Source organism: Giraffa tippelskirchi, chromosome 11 (assembly GCF_054371585.1).
Source record: "Giraffa tippelskirchi isolate mGirTip1 chromosome 11, T2T-mGirTip1v1.2.pri, whole genome shotgun sequence".
Lineage (NCBI taxonomy): Eukaryota > Metazoa > Chordata > Mammalia > Artiodactyla > Giraffidae > Giraffa > Giraffa tippelskirchi.
This window is the reverse complement of record NC_137285.1, coordinates 16,629,540-16,649,964: the sequence shown is the minus strand read 5'-3', so window position 1 is coordinate 16,649,964 and position 20,425 is coordinate 16,629,540. Positions and strand designations below refer to the sequence as shown.

The 20,425-nt window shown below is 42.6% G+C and overlaps 1 protein-coding gene across 3 annotated transcripts in view; it reads right to left on the bottom strand.

The window, feature by feature from the left end:
* Window positions 1–20,425, bottom strand: part of TMEM233 (transmembrane protein 233) — a 71,004-nt gene that overhangs the window by 5,464 nt on the left and 45,115 nt on the right. For 2 of the 3 annotated variants that reach the window (XM_081539862.1, XM_081539861.1), the window contains exon 3: window positions 17,274–19,291. The exons of the other annotated variant lie outside the window; for it this stretch is intronic. Coding sequence is in view for 1 of the 2 variants with exons in the window: in XM_081539861.1 (XP_081395987.1) it covers window positions 19,285–19,291 (7 nt within the window). In the remaining variant the exon portion in view is untranslated. Of the gene's footprint in view, window positions 1–17,273; window positions 19,292–20,425 lie in introns of those variants that run through there. 3 annotated transcript variants of the gene reach the window in all.

Sequence of the window (20,425 nt, the reverse complement as noted above, 5' to 3'; positions counted from 1 at the left end):
CCCTCTTGGGAGAGAACTTGGATTGGAAACACGAGCAGACAGAAATGGGATTTTCACTTTTTAGATTACTGTTTGAAAATGCTTCTACTGCAAGGATGTACTACTTCTGTAATTTAAAAACATTTTTAGGGACTTCCCTGATGGTCCAGTGGCTAAAACTCCATGCTCCCAATGCAGGGGGCCTGGGTTCAATCCCTGGTCAGGAAGCTAGATCCCACATGCTGCAACTAAGAGTTTGCATGTCACAACTAAAGATTCTGAGTGCTGCAACTAAGATGTGGCACAGCCAAAAATAAATAAATAAAATATTAAAAAACAAAAGTGGAAACTTTTAATAAATCTAAATATACATCAATATAAGAAGACTTAATATAAGAACAATATAAGAACTTCTAGGAATTTATCCTACAGATACACTCATGCACCTGCAAAATGATGGACAAAGTCATCCATTGCAATATTTGAATATTTGCAAGAGAAAAGTACTGGACACAGCCTATGTGTCCACCAGTAGAAAAGTGGTTAAATAAATCATGACATGTCATGACATATCTATGTAATGGCAAGCTACGCAGCCTTAAAAATGAGATAATGCTACATGTTGACATGGATCACTATCCAAGGTATATCAATCAATAAGAAGGAAAAACAAGTAAGGTGCAGAACAGGGCATCAAAGTATGCAACATTTAAGGGGGAAAGGAGAAAAAATATACACATATGTTTGCCAGTAAAAGTACAGGAAATCTGAAGAATATATATAAATATATATAGGAAACTGAAACTATTGTTTAATTCTAAGGAAGGCAACTGGGCTTCTGGGAGACTTTTCACTTTATTCCATTTTATACTTTTTGAATTTAGTGCCAGGTTAATGTTAACTATTTAAGAAATAAATATAATTTTAAGAAAAAAGAGAGGTGCTTAGCTCTGGAAAGGGAATCCTGCCTCGTTTCTGGACTCTATAGGGCTCAGCACTAGAACCTCTCAATTGTGAGAATAAGAGCCCCACCCTTTTTCCTCATATTCCTTCTAGGAAAATACATCTGGCTCAAGCCATGACTGCTAGATGATAACCTTACAAGGTCTCTTGGGCAGGGGCATGTATTTAGTAACTATGGAAACTTCCCATCCAATCCCTTGACTATTGTCCATTTGGGGTCTGAGGTTTTGGACTCAGTCAACTAGGTGGTACGGAGTTTAGAGCTGATGAAGAGACCTGGGGAAGAAAAGCATCTTTTGTTATGGACTGAATGCTTGTGTTCCCCCCAAATTCATGACTCCTCTGTGACTGTATTGGGAGATAGGCTCTTTAGGAAGTGATTAAGGTTAGGGGAGGTCATAAAGGTGGGGCTCTGATCTGATATAATTAGTGTCCTTCAAAGAAGTGGGAAAGATACCAGTTTACAGCCCCCACCCCACCCCACCCCCGCCATTCTTTCTCTCCACGCACACTCAGAGGAAAGGCTGTGTGAGGATAAAGTAGCCATCTGCAAACCAGGAAGAGAGCTTCTTACCAGAAACCAAACCCTGACAGAGCTTTGTTCTTGGACTTTCCAGCCCCCAGAACTATGGAAAAATAAATTTCTGTTGTTTGAGCCACCCAGTCTGTGATACTTTTTTGTGGCACTCTGAGCTAAGACAGCTATGATGTGTGTGAACTGTTGGGATAGAATTATAAGCTTGCTTTTAGTTGGCCTACTTGGATTTCCACTAGGCTTTCTGAAATTCATCTAGGCAATGTAAATAACACTGACGATGTTTGGCAGATGTGTCCATCTTTTCTTACTAGGCATCCCTGTATTCTCTCCCCACTGAGATGCAACTGTCATTGTGACAGAGAGACAGTCATTGGCAGAGAAGTAAATGCAGCTCAGTATCCAGTCCACAGATATTTATGGAGAACCAAAATGTGCTTGGCTTTGTTTTTGGTTCTGGGATAAAGAATAACTGACAATGTTTATCTCTTTGCAAAGCTGAATGGCCCCTGGTGGCAGGCAGATTTATAAACAGGCAAACAAGCCAGATAATTTCAGAGTGACTGCTACTATGAAGGAGACAAAATGGAATAATGTGAGAGGACAGGGTACTACTTTAAATGAGATGGTCAAGGAGGGCCTCCCTGAGGAAGTGACAGTTGAGATCTCAATGACAATAAAATGTCAGATGGGAGAAGAGTTTGGGAGGACCATTTCAAGGAGAGGAAAAATGCAAGTGCAAAGGCCCTGGGGTAGGTATGAGCTTTACATGCTACAGAAACATAGAGGCAACCTTATGGCTCAGCCGGTCAAGAATCTGTCTGCAATGCAGGAGACCTGAGTTCGATCCCTGGGTTGGGAAGATCCCCTGGAAAAAGGCCACCCACTCCAGTATTCTGACTTGGAGAATTCTGTGGACTGTATAGTCCATGGGGTCGCAAAAAGTCAGACATGATTGAGCGACTTTCACTTTCATTTGGCATGTACTGGTGAACAGGAGGAAAAGCTTGATCCTTTTGAACTTCATTGGTCACAGTGAACATTCTGGATATTATTCCAGGACAGTGGTATTTCATGGGAGAGTTTATGTTTGGGAGTAATGTTATCTGAGTCATGTGATGATGGATATACATTTTACAATATCATAGAAGTTTTTGAGGGCTGGCTAAATCTAAGAAGTCAGCCCATTATAAAAAGAGATTTCTAAATTTCAGGAGTCAAAACTCCCCTGGAAGAGACCTTAATTGGAAAATAGCCTCATTTTGTGACTTGTGGAGCTTCTGGCAAATTCTACTGCTTGACCTGGGTGGTAATTATTAAAGCATTTGCCTTATAATAATTCACTAAGCCACACATTTCTTTTGTGTGGTTTCCAGTATCTTTGTTTTACTCTAAATAAAAAGAACTTTTTTTTCTTTTTTTTTTAAGAAAAAGCTTCAGGACTTCCCTGGTGGCTCAGTGATAAAGAATCCACTTAACAATGTGGAAGACAGAGTTTGATCCCTGGTCCAGGAGTATCCCACATGCAGCAGAGAAGCTGGGCCGTGGGCAACAGCCACTGAGCCCACGTGCTCTAGAACCTGGGAGCCGCAACTACTGTGCCCACGTGCTGCAACTACTGAAGCCCATGTGCCCTAGAGCCCGTGCTCTGCAACAGAAGTCACCGCAATGACAAGCTTGCGCACCACAACTTTCTTCTCGCAATTAGAGAAAAGTCTGCACAGCAACGAAGATTCAGCACAGTCAAAAATAAATTAATATTAAAAAAAAAAAAAAAGCTTCAGTTACAGAGTAAACTGAAGCCTAGAGAGGAGAAGTGGCCAGCTTGAGGTAACACATCTGTCTTAATAAATTTGGTCCTGAATTAATTCTATGCTCTTTTAAGAAGATGTGAAGGAGTAGAGGAGAAAAGGAGTCTACCTTTCCCACTTACCAACAGGATAACTGACAAACTAAGGCAGTTTTCAGGCGATGATTCAATGGAGGCGAAAAAAATAAGACATTTATATCCTCATCTCTTTAAAATGTGAGCTAGGGGATCAGAGTTTGATAATCCCCTTGCAATGTGGGAGACCTAGGTTCGATCCCTGGGATGGGAAGATCCCCTGGAGAAGGGAAAGGCTACCCACTCCAGTATTCTGGCCTGGAGAATTCCACGGACTGTATAGTCCATGGGGTTGCAAAGAGTCGGACATGACTGAGCGACTTTCACTAACATATAATGTTGAAGATCACTATACCCCATGGACATGCATCCTCCTGTGTATGCTCCAAGTCTCCTACTGTGAGCAATTCCTGGCCCATACAGTCGGGAAAGCCAGAGAGTGGACAGTGTGTGAGCAGCCCTCAGCCAGTGACAGAAAGGAGCTGGTAGACAGATACCCCAGTTCCCTTGCTCCTTGGGTGGGACAAACCTAAGATGTATTCCGTACAGTGTCTCAGAGGCTCCCAATGGAACTGAATCCTAGATGCTGATAGCAGTGACTTGATCGTAACTGTACACTGAATCTGTTGGCTTCCTTCTTTTCTTTATCACTTCTTAGGATCATCTCCCAAATAAATACTCGGAATCACCTTCCAAATAAACTACCCACAAAAAAAATCCTAATTTGACCTCTTAGGCTACAGCTGAGGAGGTGAAATGGCTTGCCAAGTCATACAAGAAGTTAGTGGTTGCCCATCATTGTAAGGGACCCGTGTGCTGGTTTTCGGTCCAGGGCATTGTGATATTTCACTCTTCGTGATCTGACGTACCGTGTGTGTGTGCGCTAAGTCGCTTCAGTTGCGTGCAACTCTTTGCAACCCTATGGACTGTAGCCTGCCAGGCGCCTCTGTCTGTGGGATTCTCCAGGCAGGAACACTGGAGAGAGTTGCCATTTCCTCCTCCAAGGGATCCTCCCAACCCAGGGATGGGACCCACGTCTCTTATGTCCCCTGCATTGGCAGATAGGTTCTTTACTGCTACTGTGGATGCTTAGAAAAACAAAATCGGGGACTTCCTTGGTGGTCCAGTGGCTAAGACTCCACACTCCCAGTGCAGGGGCCCAGATTTGATCCCTGGTTGGGGAGCTAGATCCCACTAAATCCCAATGCAACTAAAGAGTTCACATGCCACAGTGAAGATCAAAGATCCTGTGTGCTGCGACTAACACCCAGCACATCCAAATAAATAAGTGAATAAATTAATATTTTAAAAAATTGGATAGCATCATTCATAATAGTCAGAAGGTGGAAATAATGCAAATTTCCATCAAGGAATGAATAAATACATTGTGGTATATCTATGGAATGGAGTATTATTCAGCCACTGAAAGGAATGAAGTACTGATATATACCACAACCCAGATGAACCTTGAAAATGTCATGCTAAGTGCAGGAAGTCAGAGACAAAAGACCCCATATTGTATGATTCCATTGGTAGCAAATGTCCAAAATAGGCAAATCCATAGAAGAAGAAGGCAGATTGGTGGTTTCCAGGAGCTGGATGGTAGAGGGAATGGGGGAGTGACTGCCTTATATGCACGGCGTTTTCCTTTGGGGTTTTGAAAACATTTTGGAACTCAGTGTAGATGGTGGCTCCAAGACATTGAACATGCTCTAAATGCCACTGAATTGTACACTTTAAAATGGCTAATTTTATGTTATGTGATTTTCACCTCAGTTGAAAAACAAACAGGTAGGATTGGTCCTAGGACAAATGATAGAGGTGTACAGTTTATCCTTTTAACCATCTTGCAGGATAACACCTCCACCCCAGGCTCTCCTGCTGTGTCTCAGAACTTAGGTGGTTCAGTACAGCAGAACCTAATCATGGCACTCATTCTAGGTAACAACTAGGCCTGCAGCTTTCTAACTTCATTAATTCATTTATTAGTAATTACTTATGGCACAACTACTATCTGCCAGTCACTGGGGTAGATGGTGGTGATGAAGTGATTGACAAAACCGGGCCCAGGCTCCATGCTCATAGTGCTTGTGATCCAGTAGGGAAGAGAAACATTAATCAAATAATCATCCAGGTGTTGTCTGTGACGAATGCTAGGAAGGACAACTGTGGTCTAGTGAGAGGGATGTGACTGAGCCAGGAGGTCAAGGAAGGCTTCCTGGAGGAAGTGACAATTAGGTCATGATTGGAACACTGTAGGTGTTAGTAGTGAGAATTGTCTATCAAACCTTTTATGTGCCTGTCATTGTGCTTGCTATATCAACTCATAACTCCCAAAAGTCCTTTGAAGGATCCACTACTGTTATCACTTGTATTTTATAGATAAAGAAACTAAAGCTCAGAGAGGTCAAGTGGCTTGCTTAAGGTCATACAGCAAGGAAAGCATGGAACCAGTGTCTTAATCAGACATGGGCAACCAGACCAATATAAAAATTTAGGCCTCATGGACAGGCCAGTGGGTAGGAGATCACCTTAGGTGGATACTCAAAATTTTAAATATAAAGCTGAAATGGTCATTTGGTGAAGGAGATCAAACTAGATGCTTTTCTGTTTCTGTTTTATTCTTTGGTTTCTGATAACTCTGGGCCCATGTTTCTTATTGTTACCAAACTCGTTAACATGTGAAAGTTGGAGGCTATGAAATGCTTGATATAACATACTACATCAAGAAGGTGGATCACTTATTAGTGAGTAAGGAGAACACCAGTGACAGTGATCATGCAATACCTCCAGCAACTCCTAGGTGGCAATAAAGAGCAATGAGAAATGTTACTAGTCTTCCAAAAAATTAAATGTCTGTATTTTTAAGTATGAATGAACATGATAAAAATTTCAACTAGTAGAGGATGTATTGAATAAAAAAACAAAAGTCCCCCTCACACTTTCCCTTAAATCCCTCCTTTTTTCTTCTCAAAATTAACTGGTTGAGGGCTTTTTATCTACTTTTAGGAGGCTTATTTTAACTGCAATTTTTTTTCCAGAAAAGGTATTTGCTTATATCACTCTCCATTAAAACAAACGACACACTTGGAACTTTCTCCCCTTAGTGTATCTTTCCATGTCAGCACATACCGAGCTCCCTCACTTTTGGCTGTAGAATCCATAACAGTAATCGTTAACATTTGCAGAGTGCTTACTGTTCACCTGGCACTGTCCTAAGCACTGTCCTTGTTTTAACCCATTTAATCCTCACAAAGTCCTAAGAGATACATTCTATTATTATCATCCCCACTTTACATATGAGAAAACTAAGACATAAGTGGATAAGTAACTTGCCCAACATCACAAAGCTAGTAAGCTCTGGGGCTAGAATTTAGATACAGGAAATTCGACTCCCAAGTCTACACACTTAATGACCATGCTAAACTACTATAGCATAAATATATCATAATTGATTTTATCTTTATTTTCTGAAGGCTCTTTAAAAAATTATAATTTTTTCAAAATTGTGCTAAAACATATTGTTGTAAAATGTACCTGGGATCTTGGCTTTATTCATGTTTGATGAGGCCAACAGATTGGGAGAGGAATGCCATGGAAAAAGATAGCTTGTTACTCTCCGTTCCCAAGACGAGGGGGTGAGAGGCGTGCCACGCCACACACAGCCAAGACAGGGAACCCTGAGGGTGCCCACAGGCAGAGAGAGGGAGGGGAAAGCATGTGCAGAAAGTCCTTATTGAGATTTCTCAGAGAAGGAATGCGTGAGGCAAGGTAAGCTGCTGAGCGGGTCTAGGATTGGACAGTTGGAATAATTTTGGTGGGCTCTGGGCTATAGGGCTGGTCCCTAGTTGTACCTGGCCCTGGGATGGTCAAGGCAAAGGAATTTTGCCTCCTGGAGTGTAAAAGCCAGAGAAAGGAAGTAGTTCAGAATATGGGCTTTGGAACTGTTGGTTTAATATGCAAGTTATTTAGGCATTTAGTCACTTGCCTAAATGACTTGTATATTCTAGGCAAGTCATTTACCATCACTAGGGAGTTAGTTGGGAGGGGAAGTCTCTCCCTGGTCTCTGGCCCCAAGATATCATAAAATGTAGACAATTAAAAATGATTAATACATATACAGAAATAAAACCTACCATTTAAACCGTTTTGATGATGGTGATCTAGTCGCTAAGTCGTATCTGACTCTTGCGACCCCATGGACTGTAGCCTGTCAGGCTCCTTTGTCCATGGGATTCTCCAGGAAGAATGCTGGAATGGGTTGCCATTTCCTTCTCCATTAAACTGTTTTAAGTGGCATTAAATACATTCACATTGTTGTGCAATCATCACAACCATCCATCTCCAGAACTCTTTTCGTCTTGCAAAACAAACTCTGTACCTGTAAATTCCCTGTTCCCTCTTTCTTGAAGCCCCTGGCAACTACTATTCTACTTTCTGTCTGTATGAATTTGACTATTTAAGTACCTCCATAAGAGTGGAATCACAATAGTTATCCTTTGTGACTGGCTTATTTCACTTAAACATAATGTCTTCAAGGTTCATCCATGTTTTAGCATGTGCCAGAATTTCCTTTCTTTTTGAGGCTGAATAATATTCCATTAGGTGTACACTACATTTTGATTATCTATTCATCCACTGATGGATATTTGGGTTGTTTCTATCTTTCGGCTATTATAAATAATGCTACTATGAACACTGGTTTACAAATACCTCTTTGGGACCCTGATTTCAATTCTTTTTGGCATATATCTGGGAGTGGGATTGCTGGATCATATGGTAATTACATTTTTATTTTTTTCTGAGGAACTGCCATACTGTTTTCATAAGGGCTGCACCAGTTTCTATTGCTATCACAGTGCACTATAATTCTAATTTCTCCACATTCTCCTATATTTTCTTCAGAAGTTTTATTGTTTTGTTTTACATCTAGATCTAATCCATTTTCAGTCCACTTATATGTATGGTATGAGGCATGGGTTGAGGTTCATTCTTTGGCACATGGGTATCTAATTGTTCTAACATTTTTGTTTTTCATCTTGGGCTTTCACAAATAAAATTGCTATTGTATACCCATACAACTTGGGCTTTCCCGGTGGCTCATTGGTAAAGAATCCACCTGCAATTCAGGAGATGCATGTTTCATCCCTGGGTCAGGAAGATCCCCTGGAGGAGGGCATAGCAACCACTCCAGTATTCTTGCCTGGAGAATCCCATGGACAGAGGAGCCTGGTGGGCTACAGTCCACAGGGTCTCAAAGAGTTGGACAAGACTGAAGCAATTATGTTTGGGATTACTTTATCACAACCTCTTCAAAAGTGAATATTATCAAGGTCTCCCTGGTGGCTCAGTGGCAGAGTCCGCCTGCAAATGTAGGCGACATGGGTTCGATTCCTGGGCCAGGAAGATCCCACATGCTGTGGCACAACTAAGCCTGTGCACCGTAACTACTGAGCCAGTATTCGAGAGCCCGCGAGCGGCAACTACTGAGCCCACGTGTCCTAGAGCCTGTGCTCTGCAACAAGAGAAGCCACCACAATGAGAAACGTGCACACCGCAAGTAGAGCAGCTCCAGCTCTCTACAACTGAAGAAAAGCCCGCACAGCAACCAAGACCCAGCACAGCCAAAAAAACAACCAAACTGAACATTATCATGTTAAAATTTTTTTCACAGCCTCATCAGTAAAAATGGTATTTCGTTGTTTGCTATATATTTGTTGATTTGTGAATTAGGTAGACCAACTTTTCATTAATGGTTACTCATACTTTGGGGCTTCCCTGGTGGCTCAGCTGTAAAGAATCCATCTGCCAACGCAGGAGATGTGGGCTCAATCCCTGGGTCGGGAAGATCCCCTGGAGAAGGGAATGGCAAACCATTCCAGTATTCTTGCCTGGGAAATCCCATGGACAGAAGAGTCTGGGGGGCTACGGGTCCATGGGGTGCAAAAGGTTGGACACGACTTAGTGACAACAACAACAACTTATACTTTACCTAGGTTAAAAAAAAAATCTCATTTATTAAAATAATAAAATTAATAAAAGCTAATGCTTACTGAACAACTCCAGAGGCAAGCCCTGTAGAAAATCCCGCCCCTCTTGCTAAAGCATTTATCTCAGGGATGTGCTTGTAAGCCAGACCTATGCTAACCTGGATTCTCACATGACCCTATGACATGTTACCGTGAGAAAGAAGAGTGGGGTGTTTGTCTGCTGGTTTGGGTAGACAGGCCTTCCTTCTCTCAGGACATTGATGAGGAACTTCTTAGCTTGAGATGCTCCTCTCATAAGGGAAGCCAGTTTGAGGACAATGACATACACAAAAGAGAACAGAACTGAGAGGATCAAAGAGAATCAGAGCTGTACTCTGCTGACTTTATTATCTTCTGAATCAAAGTAACCTTGAAGTTTGTCCTCCGTCTGAAATTCTCCATTATGAGAACCAGTAACTTCTCTTGCTGTTTAAGTCAATTGGATTTTCTGTTGCTTACAGCCAAAAAGCATTCTAAAACATACACTCAGATTAGCTAGTCTTTTTCTCTGGGCCATGTCATGCAGGATCTTAGTTTCCCAACCAGGGATCAAAGCTGTGCTCCCTGCAGTAGAAAAGCAGAGTCTAACCACTGGGCCGCTAGGGAAGTCTGTATTCTTAACTGCAGCATGCAGGATCTTCAATCTTCACTGCAGCAGGCAGGATCTTTAGTTGCGACGTGTGGGATTTAATTCCCTGACTAGGGATCAAACCTGGGCCCTCTACATTGGGAGCATGGAGTCTCAGACCACTAGGGAAGACCTTATTTTTAAACATTAGGAATGTAGTAGATTTTTCTTCTATGGATATCAATTATTGAACATAGAAAATAAATTTTAGACATGAAAGTGAGACCTCAGAGCTTTTTAAATACTTGATAAGATCCCAGAGGAAAAAAATGTCTTGTAGTTAGCACAAATCTGTTCTAAAAGTTCAGCCCACACAAATTTATGTCAAACTTGCAACTTTAATTAGAGAAAACAGGAAAGAGGTAATTAAGTCATTTCATTCTGTTATGTGTAATAAGTAGCTCTGTTATTTCTTCTTAGTTATGAACTAAAAGATGAGAGTCGATTTATGGTAGTTTAATGACGTGATTAAGAACATGCATATCAGAATCAAACTGGCTGGGCTCAAATCCTAACACTTTGCAGTTGTGTGACCTTGAACAAGTTACTTAACTTCTCTGAGCCTCAGTTCCCACAAAGGCAAAGATGAATTAATAGTAGTACTTATATTTAGGGTTGTCAATGGCATCTGAGTGAAAGTACATTTTAAGGGTTTAGCACAATACTTGGCAGATCCGTTCAGTTCAGTCACTCAGTCGTGTCTGACTCTTTGTAACCTCAGGGACGGCAGCACGCCAGGCCTCCCTGTCCATCACCAACTCCCGGAGCTTGCTCAAACTCATGTCCATCAAGTCTGTGATGCCATCCAACCATCTCATCCTTTGTTGCCCCGTTCTCCTCTTGCCTTCAACCTTTCCCAGCATCAGGGTCTTTTCAAATGAGTCAGTTCTTCGCATCAGGTGGCCAAAGTATTGGAGCTTCAGCTTTAGCATCAGTCCTTCCAGTGAATATTTAGGGTTGATTTCCTTTAGGATTGACTGGTTGGATCTCCTTGCAGTCCAAGGGACTCTCAAGAGTCTTCTCCAACACCACAGTTCAAAACCATCAATTCTTCGGCGCTCAGCTTTCTTTATAGTCCAACTCTCATATCCATACACGACTACTGGAAAAATCATAGCTTTGACTCGACAGACCTTTGTCGGCAAAGTAACATCTCTGCTTTTTAATATGCTGTCCAGGTTGGTCATAGCTTTTCTTCCAAGGAGCAAGCGTCCTTTAATTTCATGGCTGCAGTCACCATCTGCAGTGATTGTGGAGCCCAAGAAAATAAAGTCTCTCACTGTTTCCACTGTTTCCCTATCTATTTGCCATGAAGTGATGGGACTGGATGCCATGATCTTAGTTTTCTGAATGTTGAGTTTTAAGTCAGCTTTTCCACTCTCCTCTTTCACTTTCATCAAGAGGCTCGTTAGTTCTTCTTCACTTTGTACCGTAAGTGTGGTGTCATCTGCGTATCTGAGGTTATTGATATTTCCCCCATCAATCTTGATTCCAGCTTGTGCTTCATTCAGCCCGGCATTTTACATGATGTACTCTGCATATAAGTTAAATAAACAGGGTGACAGTATACAGCCTTGATGTACTCCTTTCCCAGTTTGGAACCAGTCCATGTTCCGTTATAAGTGTTGCTTCTTGACCTGCATACAGATTTTCAAGGAGGCAGGTAAGGTGGTCTGGTATTACCATCTCTTGAAGAATTTTCCACAGTTTGTTGTGATCCACACAGTCAAACGCTTTGGCGTAGTCAATAAAGCAGACGTAGATATCTTTCTGGAACTCTTGTGCTTTTTCTGTGATCCAATGGATGTTGAAAATTTAATCTCTGGTTCCTCTGCCTTTTCTAAATCCAGCTTGAACATCTGAAAGTTCTCAGTACACATACTGTTGAAGCCTTGCTTGGAGAATTTTGAGCATTAACTTTGCTAGCACGTGAGATGAGTGCAATTGTGTGGTAGTTTGAACATTCTTTGGCATTGCCTTTCTTTGGGATTGGAATGAAACTGACCTTTTCCAGTCCTGTGGCCACTGCTGAGTTTTCCAAATTTGCTGGCATATCGAGTGCAGCACTTTAACAGCATCATCTTTTTGGATTTGAAATAGCTCAGCAGGAAGTCCATCACCTCCACTAGGTTTGTTCGAAGTGATGCTTCTTAAGGCCCACTTGACTTTGGACTCCAGGATGTCTGGCTCTAGGCATCTGACTTGGCAGATAGTGAGCCATAATACTATTATTATTATAGTTACTCATTTTTTCTTTTAATGGTTAAACAACTTCTTTGGTGGCAAAAGAGCTATTGTGAGAATTGCAGAATGTGAAGACTGAAGAACAAGCCTTATTTAGCCAGATGCTGTCTTCCTCAGTCACTGAGGTTTTACTGTCTTCTCTGGGGTTGCAAAGAGTTGGACATGACTAAGCGTGCGTGCACGCACACACACACACACTTTTGCAGTTTCCAAGGAAAAGAGATGCTACACTGCTTTCGAGAACTTTGAGGCCAGAACCAAGTCCTGGTGTGAGTTATCTCGAAAATAACCCTGGAAATCGGCCAATAAGTCTGTTTAAAGGCAACAGACTGTAACTTAGTGCTTTGGACTAGTGGCTAGTGGCAAGTAGTCATGTTGGGACCTGGAGCTTTGGAACCAGACTAAAAGTGTGAAAAGTGTTCGTTGCTCAGTCATGTCCAACTCTGCGGCCCCATGGACTATAGCCTACCAGGCTCCTCTGTCCATGGGATTCTTCAGGCAAGAATACTGGAGTGGGCTGCCATTCCCTTGTCCAGGGGGATATTCCCAACCCAAGGATCGAACCTGTGTCTCCTGCATTGGCAGGCAGATTTTTTACTGCCTGAGGCACCAGGGAAGCCCCAACTATGCAAGTTCAAATCCTACCTCTACCACTTTCTCCTTATGGGTCCTTAGGCAAGTTACTTAACCTTCCCACATCTCAGTTTCCTTGTTGGTGGACAATAAATAGTGGCTTCCTCAGTTGGTTCTTGTGATGAATATATGGCACAGAATGCTTAGAACAGTGTCTGGCATAATGTAAGCCCTTAAAAAGCATCAGCTCTATTTCCGTTTGGTTGAAAGACAGTTATTCAAGAACCTGATGCTTCTTTCCTGTTGGAGCTGTGCAGTTTCCCTCCAGCTTGTTTCTGGAGCTTATTACAGAGACACATAGGGGTATAAAAGGCAATAGAAACAGGCCACTCATTAAAGGTGAACACTAGAAACAGCCTGGTCCATTGCTTCCACGAGGGGGCAGTCCAGACTCAAAGGAAGCCTCACGAGCCGCCCACACAAGTTGGGCTTCATTTGGGTCCATAACTTTGTGAAGTAACTTCTGGGTGTACGTGGATTTTTATAACTTCTGCTTTCTAAACCAGCATAATAAGTGATCAAGGAATTAGGGAGAATGTTTGAGGACAGGACTTTGAACCAACTCCTTGGTGAGTCACATCTTCCTTCTGAAATCAGGTTTAGGGGACTTCCCTCCTGGTCCAGTGGCTGAGACTCCATGGTCTCAATGCAGGGGGTCTGGGTTTGATCCCTGGTCAGGGAACTAGACCCATATGCTACAACTAAGAGTTCGCATGCTGCAACTAAAGATCCTGTGTGCTGCAACTAAGACCCAGCACAGCCAAATAAATAAATAAAATAAAATAAAAAACCCAACCCAAATCAAATTTAAATATGTTAACAAAGTAAAAGATGATGGGGTAACTTTTGGTTCTGTTCTCTTTCCCCCTTTCTCCCTCATTCATTATTTATTTACTCATTCTTATAGACAACAAATAATTACAAAAAACCTTCCAAATGCCAGGCACCAAGAATGCAGAGGTGGAAAAGATTAGCACGGTTCCTGCTCTCTTAGGGGCTGATAGTCTGCTGGGACAGACAATTAAAAAAAAAAAATCATTACACAATTGATTATTGTATCTACCACCGTGATAAGACCTCAAAGTAAAACTGCAAGCTGCATGAGCAGGTAAAAGGAGACCCCAATGTTCTTGAAAAATTGGCATATGCGAGGGTTCCTTGAATACAAGAATCTACCCTGAGGCAAAGGAGTGGACATTAGCTAGAGGAAGGGGACATGGGAAAAAGAATGGTTTACTCATTCAACAATATTTGTAGGTTATCTGTTGTGGGCTTCATCCTTTTCTAGGTGTGGAGGAAATAACAGTGATATGCTAATGAGGGACTAGAAGTGGGTGGCTGCCTTTGACAGGGGTTAGCTCACCTCTTTCTGAGAAGCCGAGAGCTGGAGGAAGAGGAAGAAACAGCCTTGTGAAAATCTGGGAAACAGTGTTATGGGCAGAGGAAATAGCACATATAAAGGCCCTGTAGCAGGAATGATCTTGGCATGTTTGGGGAACAACCAATGGGCCAGTGAGTGGCTATAGCAGAGGGAGGTAAGGGCAGTGGTAGGTGATGACATCTACATGGATAACAGCCTTGTTTTAACTCAATGAAACTATGAGCTATGCCGTGTAGGGCCACCCAAGACAGATGGGTTATGGTTGAGAGTTCTGACAAAATGTGGTCTACTGGAGAAGGGAATGGCACTTCAGAATACTGGAGTGGGTTGCCATTTCTTTCTCCAGGGTATCTTCCCAACCCAGGGATCGAACCTGGGTCTCCTGCATTACAGGCAGATTCTTTAACGTCTGAGCCACCAGAGAAGCCAAATAAATAAAAATAAATAAATAAGAAAGAAATGTGGATTGTTTTCAAGTCACCAAGTTTGTAGACTTTGTAACAGCATCGATCAGAAACACACAGGGAAACCTCTAAGAAGACTACTGTCATCGTTTGGATGAGCTTTGGGAATGGCTTAAGAAATATTTACCTTACCTACTAAATGTTGGGATCTGTCTTAGGTCCTCTTTCACGCCGGCCGTTAGGCCACCTGTCCTGAGTTCCTGTCGATATCCTTGCTCCAGAGCACAAGCAGTCCCCATACATGGGATTCCGTGTTGCCCAGTGGAATCAACACTTGGTGCTGGTGCCAGGAGCAGACGGCTTGGGAAACTAAAGGGCGGGGCACCTTGGTGAACCGGCGTACGGCTATGACGCTTTGACTGGACCATCGCAGATCTGACCTGACCACTCATCCGAGGTCTAGAACAGGTACAGAAAATGAAACTCAGGTTTACCTGACACACACACAAAAGCACTGAGTCAACTTTGTACTTCCCTCTCCTGACCTTCAATAAATTAATCGCTGTTAGAACAAACAATCAATCAATCTGTTGGAAAGGGAATTCCTTCTTTCTGTGGCCTCCTCCAGGGATGGATGGGTAATGTCTGGGTATCACGTATCTTTGTATTTGTCAAATCGGAATTCAAAGTGTCTTGATCCAGGGACCTATTTTTAATAGGGTAACTCTCCAGGCTCAAATATTCAACATCCATGAGTAATTTTTTTAAGGATTGGTAGTAACCAATGAATGTGGACACTATCTTAGAATGCTTTTTTTTTAAATGAGCAACCCAAGACAGTCCCTTATATTTAGAAGCCTGGATCTAGCATTACATATCAAGATACAGGCACAACGCTATTTTGCTGAACGCAGCTGTCTCGGTGTGGGCCAGAGATAATTTGCTGATCCAGGAGCTGAGGCCAGCGATTTTATGTCTGCATCTGCTTCTGCCCGTAACTTGTCGGTAAAGACAGGGCTACTTCAAAGGCTGTAGCCATATCACCCTTAGCAAAACACAGATCAGTGGGTCAGGGACATTCCCTCCTCTGCCTTAGCACTCTCACATGTCCTTCTGTTTCTCTATGCGCCTATCCCCCACTAGCCTGATAACTGTTCTCAAGGGTCTCTATCCTATTGGAATCTCCAAAGTCTAGCACAGTTTCTATGGTGGAACAGGTGCTCTGTCAATAAAGATCTGATGAGGAAATGGAGGAGAGGGACAGCACAATGGGGAAATAGTCTGGAAAGCTAGCAGATGACTTTTACCCTGCTTATGATAGGCATAGTAAGAAGCAGCCCGCTTAATGCAGACAGTGGTTGTTTTTGTTTTGTTTTGTTTTTTTTCTGTTCAGCATCTGTCTCTTCTTTCTTCTGGTAAAAAGCACTTTGGTTTTCCTTTGGGAAACCACCCTCCCCACACTTTCAATCCATAAAGTTTGGGTGAAGCTGACTTCACCCTCCTTTTCGCTGGCTGAATCGTGACTCATTTCCCGCCAGAGAGGGTGCCACACAACCTTGGACACTGTGTCACTCTGTGTTGGAAAGGGTGGCCACACCTGTGTGTTAATGGCTGGTATCCATTCTAATGGTTTGGTTCCTGCTCCAGTTCAATCGTGCATTACTTCAAATTGAAACTTTTTTTTCTCCTTGTAGCTATTATGGCCGAGTTACTTTTTTTCCATAGACACTGCTTAGCTGGTAGGAAGAAATCTGAAGATTCTGGCAGATGCTGTGCCTCTGTGAAACCAAAATGTGCTCAGAAGTTGAAAAGTAGATAAGGGATATGTTCTTAACAATGCTGAACACCAAGATCCAGCCATACCTGAAGTTATCTCTGGAATTTTCATTTTCAACTATATGAACAAGTAGACTCTTTGCCGTAGACTTTTTTTTTTTGGTCATTGGCTGCTGAAACAGTCCCTTGGCTTTTGGCCAATCCATTTTCTAACTGTGCTTTCTGGAGTGAAGCAGGGGTGATCTGAGCCCTGCAGGAGAAGACCATCACCTCACTCTGTCAACACTGAAACTCTCTGAAAGGACTTGGGGCCCAGAAAAAAAAAAAAATCAGACCCTCATCTTGAGCCCAGAGCTCTCACTTGAGCCCAGAGCTCTCTGACTGTAGTGGGGCCAACACTTTCAGTGCCACCTAGAAGGGCACTTCAGGCCATAAGCTAGATATGAGTTGATACTTTGCTAGCCCAACACTTGGACCTCCCTGGTGGCTCAGACGGTAAAGCATCTACCTACAATGTGGGAGATCTCGTTTCAATCCCTTGGTCGGGAAGATCTGGAGAAGGAAATGGCAATCCACTCCAGTATTCCTGCTTGAAAAATCCCATGGACAGAGGAACCTGGTAGGCTACAGTCCATGGGGTCGCAAAGAGTCGGACACGACTGAGCGACTTTACTTTCACTTCTTTCTTTAGTCCAACCCTCAGCCTCTCTGTGGTCTTCCCTGAGGCTGGGATGAATGAGCCCATTACAGTTATGGGAGTCTTGAGAAGGTTGGGAACCCCAAGGAAACACAATGTACGCACCATGGTAGACCCGCTTTCTTAAAACCATTTTTATTCTGCCTCTCAGCAACACTTCATTTGATTTGGATAAAGGATCAGGAAGTCAAATACAAACAAACAGAAAACAATGCGTGTGGAACAGAAATCAAGATCCATATACTGGAATGATGCTATGATCTCTGTGTGCTGAGAATTGGTATTCTTGGTTCATGTCCTCCTGGGACAAGTGCTGGCTCATGACGGACGTCTGGGTGAAATGACAGGTGGAATCCGGTGTCCACCAGTGTTTATTTTTTGTGAGGGTCCAGGGTTTTTAACAAATGCCTGAGATCCACAATAATCTAAGAATAATGCTTCGTATTTGTGTAACACTTAGAATTTTCCCTCCAGGGGCAATCGTATCTATCATGGCGATTAATTCTCATACTGACCACTCCGAGGTAAGTAGGCAGGTGTTCCTATCTCCATTTTCCAGATGAAGAAATCTGAGGCACAGAAGGCTAAGAAACTTGCCTAAAATCAGCTTGCATAGATAGATAGTGGCAAAGAAGGCATTGAAACTCAGGTGTTTTGATTTAGACACTTGTTCATTCACTTAGAATAAGCTGCCCTTTTTTTTATTTTTTATTTTTTTGCTTAGGAAGGTTATTTTCATGATTTCTAGTACTAGTGTTTGAAGTTATTTTTAACATATACCCCCTATCACCTGTTGTGTTAACCACTTAATATTTTCTTTGAGTCCACTTCCTTTTTGTAAGTAAATACATTTGAACAGAAAATTATATCCTTAAGTGGAGACTCATAAACGGAAAGTAATAAAAATACACAGACTGAAAATAAAACCCACTAAGTAAATTAAATTTTGCCTAAACAGAAGACTTTGAACCTGAGGTCTGCTCTTTATTAAGAAGGGAAACAAGCCAAAGGATCAGCAAGGTGTTGAGGACCCATGAGCACTAAACAGACTTTCTCTGAAATGTAATCAGGATTGAAAAAGAAAAGTGCAAATGTTCTTTGTGATTCAGTGACACTTAATCTTGTGGCTGCAAATGACTTAAAAGTTATCTTTGTGTACCACCAGTGGTATGTCTTGCACATGGGGTTAGCGTGCTCTGGCAGGCAGAATAATGGTGGCATCGTTAAACCAGTAGTCACACCTACAGGGTTTACATTTGACAGAAAAATAAATACAGTGGGTGGCATTTCCAGGTGGCATCCAGGAAAATCAAAGATCTTGCCTGAGACTTGCTAAAGAGAGAGAGAGAGATTGAAGTAAGTTCATTAAACACAGGCAGTATATTCTCAAAACTGGGATGGGAAGGATGCCCATGTACCTAAGGACTGACCACTAAGTACATTCTCAGAGTCTGTCTGAGATGACAAATGAGGTTGTAGTCAAGTTGACCCATAGGGGATGCAAGCAAGGGGTTGGTGGGAGGGAGTCAGGTGAGACTAAGGCAAAAGACCAGAAAGCTCTTTCGTCCCCATCTTTGATGATGGAATGGAGCTGATGGAGGAGGAGCTACTAAAGGCCAAAGTGAAGCTACAACATGTAAAAATGAAAGGAAACAAGGCACAAATTCAGCTCTATTCGATGACTTTAAACATGCTACAAATGTGCTCCACGCTGCAAACCAGCATCCTTCACTCTTCCCAAAACTTCCCTCTCCTCCAGGATCTGGACTTCCCCCATTAAAAGCAATGAGATTTTCTGAGGCTCATCTCTGGAGAAGAGGAATGCACACATGGACGCAGCGGCTTTTGATATACTGAAACAGTGAGGCTTGATTTTCTTAAGAAAAAAAAATCAATGGCTTCAGCTGATCTGGTTTTGCTGCCTGGGTTTTATAAATTTTGGACTGTTTGTTGTTGTTGTTGTTGCTGCTGTTCTTTCTGGTTTTAGTTCATTTGCCAGGGACCTGCCTCTGGAGAGTCCTGGAGGAAAAGATCTCACAGTCTGAAGTCAAGGATCCATTCCTCAAGAACTCCTCTGGGGTGTGTGTGGATGAGGTCCATCCTCCGTGTTCGTGGCTGACTGCTGGCTGTTCAGGCTCTGTGTGTGCAAGAGACAGAGTGAGAGAGAGAGACAGACAGACAAACAGATGGTGGGGTGCGGGGGAAGGGGGGTGGTGGGGGAGAGAGAGAAAGAAGAAAAGAGAAAGAGAGAAAGAGAGAAGAGAGCGTAGAGCCTCTTCAGCAAGGGCTTCCTTCTTCAATGGCTAGTACTCTAATTCAACCAGTGCTGACATGGACTAGCAGCTCTGCACACTTTTGAGTCTAAGCACTGGCTTCTTTTTGAAAAATATATCTTACTTGGAAACATACGTTTTACATGTTGCACATGCAAAAACCCAAATGATACAGATGTAGGCACAATCATGGCCCCTGAGGCTTTCTGAATCTCACTCTCCTCCTCAAGGGTTAGCAGCACTGTTAACATTTGGGGTGCATCCTCCAGGCATTTTCCTTTACATTTAAATCACAGCTGTAGTTAGATATGAGCATCTCAAGGAGAGATGGGAACAAGCCATGCAAACATCAGGAAGAACAAAATTCCAGGAAGAGGGACCAGCAAGTGCAAAGGCCCCATGGCATGCTTGTGTTGCTCAAAGAAGAGGAATTCAGTGCAGCTGAAGTGGAGGAGGGAGGGAGCAAGGGCTGGGAGATGTAGATGGAGAAGCAGCAACCAGATCCTTTGGGGCCTTATAAAGCCATAGTAAGGGAGGTATTTTCACATTTAAATTACAGTGTCGTATTCCATCCTATGAATGAACCAGTGTGTATTTAACTGTTCTCCCACTCGTGGACATTTAGGTTGTTTCAAGGTTTCCTCTATTTCAAGTGGAGCCACCATAAGCATCATTGCACATCCTTGGTTCTCATCCCTGGGCTTCACATTTGAATCATCTGGAGGGCCTTAAAACCTATTGATGCCCTGCCCTATCACTGAAGATTCTAATTTAACTGGTCCAGGGTGGGCCCTGGGCATTGGGGATTTTCATGTGTAGGGAGGAGAATTACCGTTTTACAGGCCTTTTTGTGACACTGAGAAGTAGACTGCTAGGCAAGTAGGCACACAGATTTTAGAAAATGACCTTCTGAAAGACTGTCCCAATGTACTGTTCCACAACAGTGTGGTATCCAAGTCTTCACACTCTCACCAAACTTGATATTATCACGTGTGTGA